The 20,296-nt window shown below is 34.5% G+C and overlaps 1 protein-coding gene across 1 annotated transcript; it reads right to left on the bottom strand.

Moving 5' to 3' along the window:
• Positions 1 to 17,981: 17,981 nt before the first annotated feature.
• LOC100620490 (olfactory receptor 2M3) lies at positions 17,982 to 18,914 on the bottom strand. Its single transcript, XM_013991466.1, has one exon. It carries the CDS (start codon positions 18,912 to 18,914, stop codon positions 17,982 to 17,984), a length of 933 nt encoding a protein of 310 aa, XP_013846920.1.
• Positions 18,915 to 20,296: the final 1,382 nt, after the last annotated feature.

Genomic DNA, 20,296 nt, shown 5'->3' with positions numbered 1-20,296 from the left:
AAGGTCAGTGGGCGAGGCTTATTGTCTTCTGGGGCCTGTCCTTGGAATTGCATCATGCAGGCAGGCATCCCCTTGTTTAGAAACCTGTCCTCGGAATTGCACCATTCAGACAGGCCCCTTTTCCTGATTAGGAGCTTGTCCTCAGAACTGCACCGTTCAGGCAGGCCCGTTTTTCTGATTAGGAGCCTGCCCTCGGAATTTTACCATTCAGGCAAGATCCTTTCCTTGGCTCCTTGTATCTTCTCGGCTCCCCGCACTAGGGACTGGGCCAGTCTAGTGTTTGGGCTGCCCCCAAATCTCCCACAGCTGGTTCAGGTGCATGACCACAGCAGTCTTGGGACCTAATTTTAGTGGACCTGTTCTGTTGGCTTTGTAAAAACAACGCCTGAGGGACACCATGGCTGATTGCTGGCATTCCTATGGTTAAGATGGGGTCAAGGGCAATGCCAACAACAATGTACTTTGTAAGTTCCACAATGGGTGACAGATAGTACAACAAAGTACACTTCCTTGTGGACGGCTCTGCCAAAAGAATACTCAGAAACTCCTCTCCTCATGGGTACACTCCACTGCCACCTACTTGTATTATAACCCAGAAACAGATATAGGGTCTTCTACTCCAACAACTAAAGAGCAGACACTACCCCTGACAGGGCTCTGACAACCACAAAGCAAAGAAGAGGCTTTACTCAATACCCAGTCACCACACCACATCAAGGACACCCCCATCAAGGACACACTGAGGAAACATATGGTAGGAATCCATACAAAAAAACAGCTCTTGCACCAAAAATATTAAACCCACCTAGGATACACAGGGATGCTCCCATATAAAAAAATAGCCCTCCAAAACCACAGGAGATTTTTTTTCTCTTAAATTCACAGAGTAAAGGAAATGTAAGTAAAATGAAGAAGCAAACAGGTCACTCATAGTTAAAAGATCAAGAAAACTTCTCTGAAAGTAAAAAATAATAAAATAGATCTCTTCACTCTGACAGAAACCAAGTTCAAAAAGGATATAATGAAGATATTAAAGGCATTAAGAAATAGTATTGATAGAAATACAGATTACTATGAAAAGGAACTAGAAACTAGAAACAGGAACTAAGAAAAATTAGAAAATATTTGTGGAGATGAAAGCTGAGCTAAAGGTCATGAATAGCAGACTGAATAATGCATAAGAAATAAGTGATCTGGAACATAGAATAATGTAAATCACGCAATCAGAACAGCAGAAAAAAAGCCAAATTTAAAAAAAGAAAGAAAGGAGATCTATGAGATAATATAAAGCATGACACTCTACACATATTAGAAATTCCAAAAGGAGAAGAAAGAGAAAAGGTGATAAAAATGTATCTCCACACCCTCTCCTGAATTAATTATTTGTAGACTTTTTGATGATGGCCATTCTGACTGTTGTAAATTAGTACCTCATATTAGTTTCAATTTACATTTTTCTAGTAATTAGTGATGTTGAACATTGGTGTGTTTTTGTTTTTTTTTTTTTTTTTTTTTTTTGGCCACCCATATGTCTGTGTAGATCTTCTGGCCATTTTTTGATTGAGTAGTTTGTTTATTTGGTATTGAGCTGCAGGAAGTGTTTGTATATTTTGGAGATTAATCCTTTGTCAGTTGCTTTATTTGCAAATTATTTTCTCCCATTCTGTGGGCTGTCTTTTTTTTGTTGTTCTTTTGTTTACTTGTTTGTTTCCTTTGCTGTGCAAAAGCTTTTAAGTTTAGTTAGGTCCCATTTGTTTGTTTTTGTTTTGATGGTCATTACTCTAGGAGGTGGATCTGAGAGGATATTGCTGCAGTTTATCTCAGAGAGAGTTAAGACTATGTTTTCTTCTAAGAGTTTTATAGTATCTGGTCTTACATTTAGGTATTTAATCCATTTTGAGTTTATTTTGTGTATGATGTTAAAGAATGATTTAATTTCATTCTTTTGTATGCCATTTGTAGCAACATAGATGGACCTGGAAACTATAATACTAAGTGTAGTTAGACAGTGAAAGACAAACATATATTATCACCTATATGTGGAATCTAAAAAAAAATTACAAATTAACTTATTTTCAGAACAGAAACAGACTCATGGACTTTGAAAAACTTGTAGTTACCAAAGGGGATAGACACACACTGGAAGAATGTATAAAACAACGAAAGCCTACAATATGCTGCCTACAAGAGACTCAGAGTAAAGCAAAGAATACACATAGATTGGAAGTGAGAGAGTGGAAGAAATAGTTTTCATGCAAATGGAAATGACAGTAAAGAAAGTGTTGCAATACTCATATCAGACAAAATAGAATTTAAAGCAAAGGTCATAAAGAAAAATAAAGAATGATAGTGTATAATATTAAAGGATCAGTAAAAGAAGACAATAGTACACTGGTCAACATATATTCCCCCAATATAGAAGCACCCAAATACATAAAATAAATACTAACAGACAGAAAGGGAGAAATTGAGAACGATACAATAATAGTAGGGAATTCTACACCCTATACACATCAATGGAGAGATCTTCTAGACAGAAAATCAATTAGGCAACAGAAATCCTAAATTATACTGTATAACAGACCTAATGTATATTTTCAGGACATTACATTAAAAATGCATATTCTTTTCAAGTGTACATGGACAATTCTCTAAGATTACGAGTTTTGAGGCACAATGTGAGTCTTAAAAATTTGAGTAGAGAATTTACTTCAAACATTTTTTTCTTACCAAAACATGACACTAGAAATCAACCACAGAAAGAGAAATACACACACAAAAAAATTGACTACATGGACACCAAACAAAATGTTACTAAAAACCAGTGGTTCAATGATAAAAATCACAGAAATTAAAAACACCTTGAGGGATTCCCTTTCTGTGCAGTGGGTTAAGGATCCTGTGTTGTCACTGCAGTGTCTCAGGTCAGATCCTTGGACCAGGAACTACTACCATGGGTATAGCACAAAACAAACAAACAAACAAACACCTTAAGTTAATGACAATGAAATCACAACCATATAATATCTATGGGATGCGGCAAAAGCAATCCTTAGAGGTTAAGTTCATAGTGACACAGGCCTTGCTGAAAAAACAAGAAAAATCTCAAACAACCTATCCCACCACTTAAAATAATTGGAACAAGAAGATCAAACAAAACCTTGTCAGTAGAAGGAAGAAAATAATAAAGATCAGAGAGGAAAACAGATAATTATAAAATATGTACACATATACAAAAGCTCCAGAATAGCTGAAACAATCTTAAGAAACAGAACTGGAGGTATAATGTTCTTTGATTTCAGACTATACTACAAAGCTGTAGTGATGAAAGCAGTATGGTACTGGCACAAAGCAGATACACAGATCAAGAAAACAGAATAGAGAGTACAGAAATAATTTCACACTTAAATATTCAATTAACCTGTGACAAAGGAGACAAGAATACAAAATGGAGAAAATACAGTCTCTTCCACAAATGGTGATGGTAACATTAGACAACTACATGCAAAATAAGTAAACTAGAATATGTTATCTGGCATCATATAGAAAAATAAACTCAAAGTATATTAAATAGTTAAATACAAAACTTGAACCAAAGCACTCCTGGAAGAAAACATCAGCATTAAGCTCTCTGACATCAGTATTACCAATGTATTTTTGGATATTCTCCTCAAGTAAGGGCAATAAAAGCAAAAGTAAACAAATGGAAATATATAAAACTAAAAACTCCTGCACAGGTAAGGATATCATCAACAAAACAAAAAGACGGCCTACTTAATGAGAGACGATATTTGTAAATATCACACCTAATAAGCAGCTAATATTGAAAATATATAAATAATTCATATAAATTATTATCAAGTAAACAAATAAGTCAATTAAAACATGGACAGATGTCCCAAGTAGACATTTTCATATGTCTATTGGTAATACGACCAACAGCCATATGAAAATTTGCTCAGCATCATTCATTATCAGGGAAATTCATATCAAAACCACTAGAAGATATTCCCTCATATCTGTTACAATAGATATTGTAAAGAACACAGCAAATAATAAGTTTTGACATGGAGAGAGATGAAAGGGAACCCATAGATAAATTTGTGCAGCTGCTGTGGAAAGCAAAAAACACTAAGGGCATTGCTCAAAAAATTAAAAATAAAACTGCTATATAGTCCAGAAACTCCTCTTCTCGGTATTTATTTGAGGAAAATAAAAATACTGAGTCAAAAAGTTAAATATGGCAGTATGTTTAGTAAAGCTTTATTTACATTATCCTAGATATGAATGCATCCTAAGTGTTTCTTAATAGGTAAATGGATAAAACACACACACACAATGTAATATTATTCAGTAGTTAAAAATTTGATTCTTGCCATTTTTGACAATGTTAATGGAAATGATACTAAAAGGCTAATACTAGATGATTTCACCAGTATATCTGAGTATATTTGGACTCAAAAAGCAAATAAACAACAAATAAAACAATACAAATTAATTCACAGGTCTAGAGAACAAACTATTGGTAAATAGGTTGGTAGTTGTGCAAAATATGTGAAAGGTACTAAAGGGAAAATTTCTTGTTATAAAATAAAGAAGTAATGGGGATATAATGTACAACACAGGAAATATAGCCAATAATAAGGATGGTTACTAGACTTATTATAATCAATTTTTAATGTATAGAAAGTTGAACCATTATGTTAAAACTAAAACAATATATATGTCATCTCTACCTTAATTAAAAAATAATAAAACAAAAGATCCATCTTTATGGGAAAAGGTAGAATACTATACAGGCCCAGAAATGATGCATGTTCAGAAAAACATGAAAGGACTTGAGCTTTCACCTGGTGTTAATTCCTTATCTGTGTCTAGTTAGATAATACTAAACATGGAACAAAACTAGTTTCCATATAATGGAAGAGAGGTGACTTTTTTACAAATGTCTAATTTAATTTTCCACAACAAAAAAAATCACAAAGTTTACAAAGAAAGAAGAAAGCCCATTCATAGAAAAAAAAATTGAGAAACTATCCCTGATTAAGTATAGACATTGTGATTACTAGACAAAAATGTTTTAAAAATTGTTAAATATTCTCAACTAGCTATGTAAACAACAGGCAAATAACTTAAGAAAATGATATATGAACAATATAAGTATAGCAACAAATGAATGCAAATTATATTAAAAATTATCCAAAAATGATGTGAATGAAAAGAAAAATTTTTAATTTATTAGAGATATTCAGCAGAAAATTTGAACACTCAGAAAAAAAACTTAATGAACCAGAAGTCATACCACTGAAATTATAGGACCAGAGGAGCATAAAATCAAAAGAAAAATGCTAAAAATACGTAGCCTAGATATATGTGGAAGTCACCAAATAAAACAACGTAGGCATTGTGGGAATCCCAGAAGGAGATGAATGTGCAAGGGAAAGATAAATTATTGGAATGAAGGATGCCTGAAAGATCTCGAATTTGATGAAATACATGGATACACAATCCAAGAACTCCAACAAAATCCAGGAACAATAAACAAAATTGAACCTAATGAAACATATTTAATCAAATTTCCAAAGGAAAGCCTTCAATAGAAGACTATTGAAAGCAGCAAGAAATAAATGAATTGTAGGTACAAGAGAATCTCAAAAAAAAAAAAAAAAAAAAATCTGGGAATTCCTGTCAGAGGAAACAAATCCAACTAGTATCAGAGTTGGCTCAGAGGAAACGAATCCAACTAGTATCCATGAGGATGCGGGTTCAGTCCCTGGCCTCTTTCAGTGGGTTAAAAATCCAACATTGCCATGAACTGTGGTGTAGGTCACAGACACAGCTCAGATCCTGCATTGCTGTGGTGTAGGCTCCTAGCTACAGCTCTGATTCAACCCCTAGCCTGGGAACTTCTATATCCCATAGGTGCAGCCCTAAAAAGCAAAAAGAAAAAAATCTGCCGATTTCTTAACAAAATTCATTGGAGGAAAGATGGCAATAGAATAATACATTTTAAATGATGAAAGAAAAAATATTATAAATTTGTGTAAAAATATTATACACAAGCATAGAATGCAAAGACATTTATACCTCCTTTACATTATTTCAACAATATTTTCTAGATTTAAGTATATAAGTTTATCATATTCTTGGGTGGAATTTTCCTAAGTATTTTATTTTTTTGATGCTATGGTAGATGGAATTGTTTACTTAATTTTTTTCATGGGTTTATTTTTAGAGTAAATAAACACTATTAACTTTTAATGTTAATTTTGTATCCTACAACTTTGCTAAACCTGTTTATTTGTACAAACATGTTGTCTGTGTGAGAGTGTATGTGTTTGTGTGTGAGAGAGGGAAAGGGAGAGACCATTAGGACTTTTTACTATATGATTGCATTATCAATAAACAGATAATTTTACTCCCCTCTGTGTTTGAGTATAATACTTTTATGGTATAATAATAATATCAAAAGTTATCTATAGAGTTAACACAATTCTTATCAAAATCCCAATAACTTTTTTTAGCAGAAATAGAAAAATATATCCTAAATTAATATTGAGGGAAGCAGACCCACCTATAGGATTACAGACTTCTTTGAGCAGGTGAAATAACCTCCTGGGGGAATAGCACAAGTTCCCAGTTCCAATTTGTAGCCCCTGTGCTAGTGGACCCCAATCTGCACCAAAGGAGCTGCCAGCAGTCATGACCCATTCCTATGAGATGAGGGAAGACAGGTGTCTACGCTCTGCCCAGGGAATCTACTGAAGCTCATGCCAGTGGCACCAGATCAGTACCAGAGGAGCTGCCAGTGGCAGTGCCTATTCCTGCAAGAGGGCCACTTGTCCCCACTCCTTTTTAATCAGGGAAAACAGAGGCGCCTTGGCTCGACCCAGAGAATTTGCAGAGGCTTGCGCCAGAAGAGCAACTGGTGGCAGCACCCATTCCCATAAGAGGCAGCTGGTGCCAACTCCCTGATGGAGCTGTAGGGTGCCCAACTGGAGGAAAGCACAAGATACAGAGCCCCTGCTAGTGGCCCTGCAAAGCCTTGTGTTAATGGCACTATCTCAATACCAAGTTAAGGAGGGGGAAGGCCCATTAACCCACATTCCAATCCACAGGGCTATAGAGAGCACTCCTACCAGCAGAAATGCAGGGAGAGGGACCACAAGAAACACACATCCTGAAGCTACAGAGAGAGCCATGTTTTACTGATCAAAGCAAGTAAAAAGTTTAAGAAGAGGGGGGTACTCCAGCCCTTGAAAAAGGAAGAACATTTGCATATAGGGATGGAAAAAAAATTGTTGGTAGTCTTCTTTGCAGATATACTGTTATAACATCCACTTGGGCCTTTATTCTATTATGAAAAGAAATTTGAGTTTTGATTTGTGTCATTTTATTTTCTTTTTGTCTTAGGATATCTTCTTCCTTTTTGTATTTATCTCTATTGATAAAATATATTTTAGAAAAATACTGTGATGCACACCACTATACATAAAATAAACAACAAGAATTTACTTGGATAAATACAGGGAACTGTATTCAATATCTTGTAATGACATATAATGGAAAATAATCTGAAAAAATATGTCAAATACCTGAAACTAACCCAATATCACAATGCTGTAAGTAAACTCTAATAAAAAAAATGCTATGACATTAACTTCTATTCTTAATCTTGTAACATTAAAGAAAATAACTACAGATGGAACTAAATTGATTGACAAGGTCATATTACTCTCTTACTTCAAGATTTCCACAATGTGGCCTGAAGCCATTAATAGAGTGATGATGTATTAGGATAGAGGGAGTTCCCTTGAGGATTACTAAACACTTACCCTGAATGAATCTGATTTCTGATGACCCCAAATGGCTCTTTGGCTGACATGTCAAAGTAGAATTTATGGTGGACAAATGATAGATGGAGTTGTAATTCACATTTAACTCACTCTTGTGTCTCCAGTTCCTGAATTTCTAAATAAATAGATTTGACAACTGGTTGAATCCCTAAATTGACTATATGACCCATAAGATGAAGGCATGATGGAGGGAAGGGCAAAATGGAAGGCCTAAGAACATCCTCTGTTAGCCAAGAAAGTAAAACAAAATAATACTGCATCCATGAAGGATTTCCAAAGATTAATGATACCATTAAAATCACAAAGAAAGACAAGGCATTGGTATCTATTATATTCCATTTAATGTATCAGTTTGGCATGTGTAGAAGATAGATGGGTATTTGGGTAGGACTCTGGACTAAATTAATCAAAGGGAAATCCAATTTTAGCCACTGTTCCAGATCCACTATATTTGATGAATCCAATAAGTATAACTCCTTATATTTGGTATTTAGCTATCAATTTTTTCCCATACTAATATTTAAATTACACTGAAAGCAATTTTATTTTTCTTATCAAAGCCAACAACATATCCTTGCAGATTTACCACAGTTAATTTGCTTTTTTTAATTTAATTTTATTGGAATTTAGTTAACTTACAATATTGTATTCATTTTCAGGTATACAGCCAAGTGGATCAGTCATACATATAAATACATCCATTCTTTTTTCCCCATATAAGTTATTATAAACTATTGAGTAGATTTTCCTGTGCTATGTAGTAAGTTCTTGTTAATTAACTATTTTTTACAGTAGTGTGTATATGTAATTCCCACCCTCCCAATTCTTCCCTACCAACAGTCGTTTAACCTATGGTAACCATAAGATTGATTTTGAAAACTGTGTTACTGTTTTATAAATAATTTTTGTATAATTTTATTTGAACAACATATAATTGATATCATGTGATAGTTGCCTTTCTCTGTCTAACTTACTTCACTTAGTGTGATATGTTGATATGAATTTTACCATAGCATTGTCCATTTAAATATTGTCTTAATATTCCAGAAACCATCACACTTATCCATTATATTGATGGCCTTCTGATGATTTAAAAGTTAGTAGCTAGGGAATGAATGATTTAGTTAGATAGATTCAAATACAATGATAAAGAAGGACCCCTCAAAAATGAAAGAACTTAAGAACTCAGTGAAGTCACCTACTCCAAGATGGAAAACAAGTTTGATTCACTTACCATTACCTACCACACAGGAAACAACGTGACATTTGAATTTTGGTTTTGGAATTAGGGTGATGGTGGCATGTCTTTGGGAGTATTCCTTCTTCTTCAGCCTTTTGAAAAAGTTTAAGGAGGATGAGTATAATTCCACTTTGTATGTTTGGTAGAATTCACCTGTAAAACCATCTGGTCCTGGACTTTTATTTGTAGAGAGTGTATTTAGGACATATTCCATTTCTTTTCTTGTGATCAGTCTGTTCAGTTGATCTATTTCTTCTTGATTCAGTTTGGGCAGCCTGTAAGTTTATAGAGAGTTGTCCATTTCTTCTAGGTTGTCAAATGTGTTGGCATCTACTTGTTGATAGTATTCTCTCATGGTTTTTTTTTTTTTTTTGTATTTCTGTAGTATATGTTGTGATTTCTCCTTTTTCATTACTTATTTTGTTTATTTGGGTTTTTTTATCTCCTCTTCTCGGTGAGTCTGGTCAGAGGTTTGTCAATTTTGTTTACCTTTTCAAAGAACCAGCCCTTGGTTTCATTGATTTTGTCTATTGTTTTTTGAATCTCTATTTTATTGATTTCCTCTTTGATCTTTATGATTTCCTTCCTTCAGCTGACTTTAGGTTTTGTTTGTTCTTCTTTTTCTAATTCATTTAGGTGGTGGGTTAAGTTGTCAATTTGAGATTTTTCTTCTTTTTTGAGGAAGGCCTGTATTGCTATGAACTTCCCTCTGAGCACTGCTTTTGCAGCATCCCATAGATTCTGAGTGATTTTGTCTTCATTATTGTTTGTCTCAAGGTATTTTTTAATTTCCTTCTTGATTTCCTCATTGACCAGTTGGTTTCTTAGTAGCATATTGTTTAGTCTCCAAGTAGTCAGTTCTCTCTCATTTCTTTTCCTGGGGTTGATTTCTAGTTTCCTGCCATTGTGGTCAGAGAAGATACTTGAAATAATTTATATACTCTATGCGTGATCAATTCTTGGGAATGTTCCATGTGCACTTGAGAAGAATGTGTATTCTGATTTTTTTGAATGTAATGCCCTGAAAATGTCAATTAAGTCTAACTTTTCTATTGTTTCCTTTAGGATCTCTGTTGCTTTATTGATTTTCTGTCTAGAGGATCTGTCCATTGATGTGAGTGGGGTGCTATTAAAGTCTCTTACTATGATTGTATTCCCATCCATTTCTACTTTTATGTCTGTTAGTATTTCTTGAGGCTTGTAATATACTCTTCTTGAATGGATCCTTTAACCATAAATAGTGTCCTTCTTTGCCTTTTCTTCTGGCCTTTGTTTTAAAGTCTATTTTGTCTGATATGAGGGTTGCAACTCCTGCTTTCCTGTCTTGTCCATTGGCATGAAATATCTTTTCCCATCCCCTCACTTTCAACCTACATGTGTCCTTTGCCCTAAGGTGAGTTTCTTGTAGGCAGCAGATTGAAGGTTTTTGCCTTTCTATCCACTCTGCCAATCTGTGTATTTTGATTGCAGCATTCAGTCCATTGACAATTAAGGTAATTATTGAGAGATATGTATTTATTGCCATTTTAAACCTTATTTTCCAGGTGATTGTATGTTTCTCCATTCTTCCTTTCTTTTTTTTTTGGTTGAATGATTTCCATTAATTTTGTGCTTGTGTGCCTTTCTTTTCAGTTTTTGTGAATGTAATATTTGGTTTTGATTTGTGGTTGCCCTATTTTTTAAGTATGTGAACCCCTTCCTATATCTGCTTGCTTTAGCCTGATAGTCATATAAGCTTAAACACTTCATTAAAATAAAAAAAGAATCTATTTTTTTCTTACTCTGCTTGTCCACATTGTGTGATTTTGATATCTTTTTTAATATCTTCATGTTTAGATCTGTATTCTGGCTTATTTAAGTGACTACTTTCCAATTGTAGTTTCCTCAATCCTAGTTCTTCCTCTTTTCCCCCCCCCCTTTTTTTTTTTTTTTAATTTAGAGAAGCCCTCTCAGTATTTATTTTAGAATGGGTTTCCTATTGCTGTACTCTTTTTGCTTTTGTTTGTTGGAGAAATCATTTATTTCCCCTTCTATTTTAAATGATATTCTTGCTGGATAGAGTATTTAGGTTGCAGATTTTTTCCTTTCAGAACTTTAAATAAATCCTGCCACTTCCTCCTGGCCTGTAGTGTTTCTGTAGAGAAATCAGCTGAGAGACTTACTGGGGTTCCCTTATAATTCATGGTTTTGCTTTTCTCTCACTGCCTTTAGAAACCTATCTTTATTTTTAACTTTTGCCATTTTTATTATAATATGTCTTGGGTGGGTTCACCCCTGTGTGGGTTCAACTTGTTTGGGGCCCTCTGTGTTTCCTGTAACTTGATATCAGTATCCTTTAGATTTGGAAAGTTTTCAGCCATAATTTCTCCAAAAATATTCTCAATCCCCTTTTCTTCTTCTTTTCCTTCTGGAATTCCTATTATACGTAGATTGGCCTGCTTTATGTTATCCTATAGGTCTCATATTGCTTTCTTGTTTTTTCACTTGGTTATCTGTCTGCTGTCCTGATTGGGTCATTTCCATTATTCTATATTCCATATCACTGATTTGTTCCTCTGTATTATTCATTCTGTTCTTTATTGCCTTTAGGTCAATTCGTATCTCTTCTAATGAATTTTCTAGTTTTTCATGCCTCCTTGTTACATGTACTAGCTCCTTTCTGAGGGAATTTTCATTACTATTCATATCCTCTCTTAATTCCTTCAGTATTTTCACTATCTCCCTTTTGAACTCAAAGTCTGTCAGACTGCAGAAGTCTGTTTCATTGTTGCCTGCTTTAGGTGAATTCTCATGTTGCTTTAACTGGGAATGTTTTCTGAGCTTCTTCATCTTCCTTGTGTTTTTCTTTTTCTGCGAGTTTGGGGAAACCAAACTTTAGTTTGGCACAGTCCAGGTTAGGCTGGTGAGTGGCTTCCTGCAGGTAGAGGGACCTGGTCTGCAGTGGATGGCAAGTGTTTCTTTCTGTGGGGGGGGGGGCTGCACCAGGGATGCTCCACCCTCTGTGAGCTGGCAGGCAAGCATTCATGCTGGTGCACAAGGGGTTTCCTGTATTGGCCCTCCCCTCTCTCCCCTCTGCAACAATGGTGCTTTGTCCCTACTGTGGGTCCAGACCTTCTCCCGGGTTCCCTCTGCTATGGCTTTCCATTCCCCAGCCCTTAGCATACCACTCCCCCAGCCCATGTCACACCAATCCCTTTCCCCTTAGTCTGTTTCCACACCATCAACCCCAGCCCTCTCCCAGGGACTGATGTCTGGATCCTAACTCTCAGTGCCCATCCTCCACCTGAGCACCTCAGGCTGTGGTGTCTGTGCCAGTGGTTCAGATGATCTGTGCAGCTCTCACTCTGCTTTTCAGCTCTCAGACCTGCTGCTGTGCTGTTCTTTGTGTCTTGAGATCCCTCTGACTGGGCTGATCTTTCCACTGGTTAGGTGGCTTCCCAGGGTGTGGGTTCCTTTTCTCCTTCACAACACAGCTCCCTCTGGGGAATGCTATTTTCATCCTGATTCCTTTTTGCTCTCTCTTTTTTCTTTTGTTCTACCCAGTTATGTCAAGAGTTTCTTGCCCTTTTTGGAGGTTTAAGTTCTTCTGCCAGCATTCAGTTGATGTTCTGTGTGAGTCATTTTACATGTAGATTTTTTTTTTTTGATGTGTTTGTGGGAGAGGGTGGGCATGTCCTCTTACTCTTCTGCCATATTGCCTCTTACCTCTAATTACTCTTTGACATTTGAATTTTGGAGGCAACACATATCACCTTTGAGTGTGCTATAGTGATCCATCTACAGAGGCACCTTTAGGGCTATTCATTTTGACCAGAGGTCAAAGCAAAAAGAGATTCTACAGCAAAATCAAGTTTCAGTACAAGTTCTTCTGCCATAATAGTAACTAATAGTTTTTCTGATTGTTCAAGAATTGGATGGAATAAAACTGAGAGATTGGACACAAGAGAATTTGATGAAGAGATATATGTGTAGATCTCTAAAAATCAACAAAGATTGTAAAGATATTTCTATTTCATATGAATTTTCACCAAAGGGTATGTATCACAGAGGATATTTTTAGTATTCAGCTGAAGGAAATTATATGTTATGTGAATTTCAGTCAACATTTTTGTATGGAAATTATAGTGCTTGCATAGAGGTCCAATGAAAATAGTGTCCACAATGGCATGAATAAAGGGTTATGGCTAAACTCAAAAAATTGGACATTTATTATCAAAACTAGTCTGGCTACTGGTATTTCAAAGCACTTACTATATCTAGAGTATACCCACAGAATTCTTGTTATTATTTCATCACCCAGGGGACCAGATTGCCATAATTGGACATATTTCATCATAGTTGAAGGAAATATTTGTTCTCAGTGGAATAAACATATATTATGGATATTAATTTGCTTTTCTTGCTTGCAGTGCTCCTGCCAACAAAACCATGATGGACTAACGTAATGACTAATTCACTATCATGCATTCTACACAGCATTGCTTCAGGTGAAGGAAATCTTTTCATAGCAGCTGACCTACAAGAAAGCTGGAATGGCTTATTAAAAACTCACATAAAGAACCAATTGGAAAACAAATCCTGGAAAAATGGAATTTTTCTAATAAGATATCATTTATGCTTTTAACATTGTCTCCCCCAGACCAGATTCACGTCTCTGTGATTAAGGACCAATATGCAGAAATTTTGCTTCCTGTTCCAGAAAATTTGACCTCTGTTAGCTTGGAAATCCTGGTCTCCAAGACTGTTTCCACTAGAGAACAAAGGTATGGGTACCCTAAATTGTAAAGTGAGATTGACATCTAGCCATTTTGGAGTCCTCATGCCAATGAACCAAAAAGAAGCGGTAATCTTTGTAGGAGAAAGTTGGTTGCTGTTAAACAATGGAGGTAAGAAAGAGTGCATGTAGATCCCAGAGGATTTTCTGGTATACTTCTTAGGATCTTCATGTGCAATAATAAAAGTTCATGGAAAACCTCTGCAATTAGAAAGTCAATGTGACTCAAGCCTCAGAACCTCTGAGAATAAAGTTTTTAGCCATTTCAACAGAAAGAATCAAGTACAACTGAGTTTCTGGCCTAGAGATAAAAAACTATTGAATGACAAATTGAGAAAGAAGCCAAAGATTTTAGCTATGAGTGTATGACCTGTTACTGAAATAAGAAGTGCAGTACTTTGCATATTTTATCGTATTTTCTCTACTTGTTATTTGAAGTTATTTATTTGAATATACTAATTATTTTCTTGTTCTTCCTCCTTCCCATTTAATACAATTATTCAAGAAACACTGGAGGTTAATTTTAACAATTAGTCTTTAAGTAACAATATTCAGTGAGATCATGACTGAATTTGATGAGTAACTGATGCCCCGAATGTATACAATGATTGTTAAGATTGTGTGCCTTCTCATTCTAGGTACAAGTAAGAACATTTTACTTGCAAGAAATGTATATATATTTTTATAGAAATATATAGAATTATTTTACCACGAAAGCTGAGCAGCGAAAGCAGTTATTTGTTTATTGTACTTCAGCTCCAAATTCACCTCTCAAACTGCAAACTCTGTGATAAACAGTAGAATCCCCTTATGCATTTCTTCCTTAAAGAGAACATGATGTTAAGATTTCTCAGAATAGGGTGCTAGAGGGGGAAGATACACCTTGCAATCTGTGATGAAGAGGTTTGGGTGAGGACATTTCTAGTAGATACCATTTCCTGCAGGGATCAGACCAATGTCTACTTTAAGTTGGCCATGGATTTTTTCAAACCCTGTTACAGGGAAACTCTGTTATGAGGAAAAAGAGCCCTGTGTGATGTGCCCAAGGCTGCCTGTGGCTCTCATGGTTGCACATCAAAAATTAATTCCTGCTGCAAGAATCACATCTCCCATACTAGGTGGTTCCTATGTTTCAAAGTCCTTCCTCTCCCCCACATGCCTGAACTCGCCCTGGTTGCTGCTTACCTGCTCCCTGACCTACACTTTGGAGAGTGCCTAATTTTTTTCCCAGTAACTCTGTGACAGCATTATTCCATCATAAATTATAGTTCTTTCTATTAAAATATATCTTTCTTAAAAGCATTTTGAGACATATTTTCAGTCTCCTGATTGAATCCAGACTGCTACAGGAACTTTTCTACTCCCATCCCTTGGGAATCATAATGTGTCCAATAATAACCTGTAACATTTTAGAACCCAAGTGTTATTTAAGTACCCCAAAGAATGGATAATGTGTGTGTAGTAATAGAAGTTTATGTATAACTGGGTCACCATGCTGTACAGTAGAAAAAAATTGTATTGGGGAAATAATTGAATAAAATTAAATTAAAAAAAAAGTTTGAAAGTAGGAGTCTACAATACAACAAAATATATAAATTAATATAAGCCTGATAAAAAAATATAAGGTGAATTGTATTATTTTTTAAACATATCTATTTTTTTCTGAAAATATATACCAACATTGAAATTTTATGCTATTATATCATTGCTTTTGTTATTTTGTTTGTGAGTGAAATCAATGTGAACATTATTGACCTCATTAAATGGCCAATGTAATACAAATGTATCAAATTTTTAACTAACAAAAATAAAATAGCTTAAGTATAATTATGATTAGGATGTAACCCATAATATTTCCAGATGCTCTGGAATATTCACTTATAAAATTGTACTTACTAGAATTGGAATTTATTTAAAGCACATTTATTAGATTTGGGAGTTTGGGGGGGTATGATAATATTGGCAACATAATGTTCTGGAAATTCAAAGGAAATGGAAATAACATTGATTATAGAGGGGTGTCAAAAGAAATTTCCCAAATGCATAAGGTACAACCTATAGATTTAGAAGTGGATTCTGATGGGTTAAAATCAATTTATTCTAAACATTTTTAGTAAACATTGAAGAAAAAGGAATACTGAAAGAGAAAGAAGAAACAGTAAAATTTGTGCTTCACAATAGCAGTAATGTCATAATTTTTATTGAATATTTTAATTTTCTTTTTCATAATAATTTATCAAACATCAAAAAACTGTTCTTACGGGAATTCTCCTGTTGCACAGTTGTTTAAGTATTGTCATTACAATGGTTCAGGTTGCTGCTGCTGGGGCACTGATTCAATCCCTGGCCTGGGAAATTCTTCATGCTGTGGGAGCAGCCAAAAAAAAATTAAATTAAATTAAAAATAAATAAAAATTGTTCTCAGAAATGCTAAAATATATACCACATAAACAATGCCTAAAAAAATATAATATGTATAGGTGACAAAATTTGTTTTGAGTGATTCAAGAAGATGTTAAATTATTAGTAATATTAGTGGTATTAAGTTTACATGGGAAGTAATATAAGGCTTCCCTGTGGTCATTGACTTAGTGCTAGGAGTCAAACTGGAGACAAAGACAGAATCCTGGCTTTTTTTTTGTCATGACTGGACTAAATTTAAATGGTATTCAGCCGTCTTTCCTTATCATTAAATTTGGAAAGATATTATTATATATAAATTTATACATTAATAGCTTTGAGAAACAATTTTTCTTTAGATCAAGAAGAAGGAAAAATGTGAAATTTGAATTATGATTTTTAAACAGTTGGTTTGAATTAAAGATGCTACATTTCAATATAAATCACAATTATATTTCAGTACATATTTTTGAATTCATGAATATAAATAAATATATTTTAACCAATCAAAAATGTATTTTGCTTAGAGCTAGATACTATAAAATTCAATTTCCTAATTTGGCCAAGCTATTTGTAGATAACTATAATTATATTCTTCTAACAGGGATAATGAATATTTTCTCTATCTTTACTTCTCTCAATCTAATATATAAATAATTGCAGTGTATATGATGGTGTCCTGAATTTATAATGCTATGGATAGATATTATAAATATATGACAATATAATTAATTTATTGTTTCATGTACACATTTACCATGCATTTCAAGCTAAATAATATCTATTGTAGACATTTGCCAGAATTCAAATAAGTCTGATCTTAGTAAGCAGAAATGCTGAAGCAATTTATGAATTCTAGGTATATTTGATCATCTTGTGTTTCAATATTCCATGAAAGCCTATGAAATTGAGATACAATTATTTTCCTTGGAAGAAATATAACTGTAATAGATTTATGAAACTTATATACTTACTATTATGTGATACTTATAAAACATATAAACTTTTTAAATATATCCTGAATTTCAATATAAGGCTTAAAATCATTAATACAATTTATAAGTGCCAGTGCATAATTTAAGGAAATTTAGTAAATTCTCAAATCACTGGGCATCTGAATATTGAAAACTTTTTTTTTTGAATCAGTGAATAGAGCTTATGTGGATTTTGACAACTTGAAAGAAAGTTTATATTTGGAATTCCTTAATGAAATTTAAAATTTTGTGGTAAATCAAAATAAAAATGAAATTTGAATATCATCTCTTTTGAAGTGTTACCCTACTTTGTTCTACAGATATGGAAGAATAAAAATAAATCATGAAATACTGAGAAAATGTACATAAGCCCAGTGTACCAACTCTCTTTCCAAAAAAATTCTAAGTTCCTCAATGTAATTTTGGGCTTATAATTTGGGAAAAAGAAGCATTGTTTATTACCTGGATATATTATGATAAAATTCCTGTTACCTTTTCATAAATATATAATAGTCTTATTTAAAAAATGCTGAAAAATGTAGTCATAACAGGGTTGAATATAAAACAATTATGAATATTTTAGTTTTCTGTGAAGTAGGATTATCTAGTTGCCCAGAAATACATAATTCAAAAAGGTGTACACAACGAACGCTATTTTTAGAAATGAATGGAATAAAGAGGGGAATTAAAGAGAAAAATTTAACAGAGACCATAGCATGAAAACCATTAGGAAATTTTTAATTCTTGCCTTTCCCTAAAACTTTCATGAATGCTCTAGCCACTTCCTTGTTTCGGAGGCTGTAGATGAGGGGATTCAGCATGGGTGTGAGGATTGTATAAAAGACAGACACCATCTTGTCTTGGGTTGGGGAACGGTTAGAAGTGGGTCGCATGTATATAAACAAACCTGCTCCATAGTACATTCCCACCACCATGAGGTGGGAGGAACAGGTGGCAAAAGCTTTGTGGCGACCCTTTCCAGATCCCATGCGAATGACCGCCAGAATAACACGCGCATAGGAAACAAGAACTACTGCTACCGGGAAAACAATCATTATTATACAGCAGTAGAAAAGAACTTCTTCAAATATTGACGTGTCATTACATGAGATAATTAGCAGAAAAGGGAAGTCACAGAAGAAGTGGGCAATTTCTCGGGACCCACAATAGGAGAAGGAAAATGTAGCTACAGCATCAATGACACCATCAGTAGAACCCAGGATCCAGGAAGAGGCAACCATAAGTCCACAGATTTTGGGGCTCATGAGATTGGTGTATCGTAGAGGGTGGCAGATGGCAATATTACGATCATAAGCCATGACTGCCAAGAGGAAGCACTCACAGCCAAGTAGTGATGTATAGAAGAAAATTTGTGTGGCACAACCTGCAAAAGAAATGGACGTGCTTCCAGACAAGTAATTGTAGGCCATCTTGGGTACAGTGGTACAGATGAGCATGAGATCCATGAGGGACAGTTGGCTGAGGAGGAAGTACATAGGGGTGTGTAGCTGGGTGTCCAGGTAGATGAGGAGAATCATGATAGTGTTTCCCATGAAGGCCACTGTGAAGATGCCCAAGACCAGAGAAAAGAGGAAGATGTGGGTGGGACTGTGATCAAAGATTCCTAACAGGATGAAGTCAGAGTTAAAGGTCTGATTCTCCAATGCCATGATGAATATGTTTTTATCTACTACAAAAAAAAAATGATATGTTTGGCTGGTAAACATTTACTCAGTTCCTTATATAGAATATGATTCTGGCAAATTGTGTAGGTCAATAACCAATACATCATGAATTACACCAGAATTACAAATCTCAAAGATCAAGAAGTATAGTATCAGAGAGAAATATGTCCTGTTGATTCTTGCCTCACTTAAAAACTATGGAATTGCCTTAACTTTAACCTCAGCATTCTTTATCTCAACCAGAAGTCAGGGTAATATTATCTAATATTATATTATTGCTATGGTTTCTATAAAAAGGAAAGTTCTTAAAAGCAAAACATACCTGAAACAACAGAAGTCACTTACCAATATGTTGATAGAGGAATTAAGCCTAAATAAGCATGTGGGAATATGACAATAGAGAGGGAGTATAAGATTTGAGTCCTTGATTTCATGGTACTAGTCACTTTTACAGCCAGTGTTAATAAAACTCCTACGTTTACCCATTATTTTATAGGGTGTTTGGTTTGTTATTTATTGTAAGTATTCAATACAGCATGTGGATGAGTTGAGAAAAGTTTATTCAATTATGTAAATCTAAATCATGTGTCTTTTCCTTTCTCTTTTGAGGAATTTTTTTCCCTCAAAAATAAATATGTTGAAGTCCTAACTCCTGGCACCTTGCAATGTGAACTTATTTGGAAATAAGTTAATAGAGGATATACTTAGTTAAACAAGGTCATATTGGGCTCCCAATTCAATGTGACCAGTGTCCTTAAGAGAAAATAGCCACATGAAGGCAGAGACACAAGGAAAATGCCATGTGATAATGGAAGCAGAGATTACAGTGATATTCAAACAGAGAACTACCAATGGTTGTTGATGTCATCAGAAGCTAAGAGAGAGGCAAAGAATAGTTTTTCCTTCTCAGACCATTTGGAAGTAATCAACCCTGCTAATGCCCTGATTTCAATTTTTAGTATCTAGTGCTGTAAGATAATTAATTCCAGTTATTTTAAGCTAACTAGTGTTAGTGCAGTTCTAGGAAACTGATACCCCTAATATCACCAATAGAGAATACATACATACAAAAACAGAAATTCAGGAAAGCTTGAAGTCTACACATTGAAACAACACTTAGTGAATTTTCCCTACACACTAGGTATGGAGGATAGAGCAGTAATCAGAAAAGAAAGCACTTTGTCCATTCATATTTTAATCAGATGGTGATTTAAAAAGCACTATTGTAGTCTGGAGAAATATAAGTCAAAGGAGAATGTTAGAATTTCACTAGAGTGTTCAATTTTGAATAGAATAATCAAGGTTTAAACAACCTCATTTGGTGGAAACGGGTAAAAGAAATAAGAGACTATATCATAGGAAAGAGC

Source organism: Sus scrofa, chromosome 2 (genome assembly GCF_054392235.1).
Source record: "Sus scrofa isolate SSC_HxYL_T2T_F1_AM1 chromosome 2, Sscrofa_HxYL_maternal_Yorkshire_Landrace_v2.0, whole genome shotgun sequence".
Lineage (NCBI taxonomy): Eukaryota > Metazoa > Chordata > Mammalia > Artiodactyla > Suidae > Sus > Sus scrofa.
The sequence above is the reverse complement of the archived record's forward strand: the minus strand, read 5'-3'. Positions and strand labels throughout refer to the sequence as shown.

What these genes read in the sequence shown, in the direction of transcription:
- LOC100620490 (XM_013991466.1), bottom strand. Translation starts at nt 18,914, where the DNA reads ATGGCATTGGAGAATCAGACCTTTAACTCTGACTTCATCCTGTTAGGA.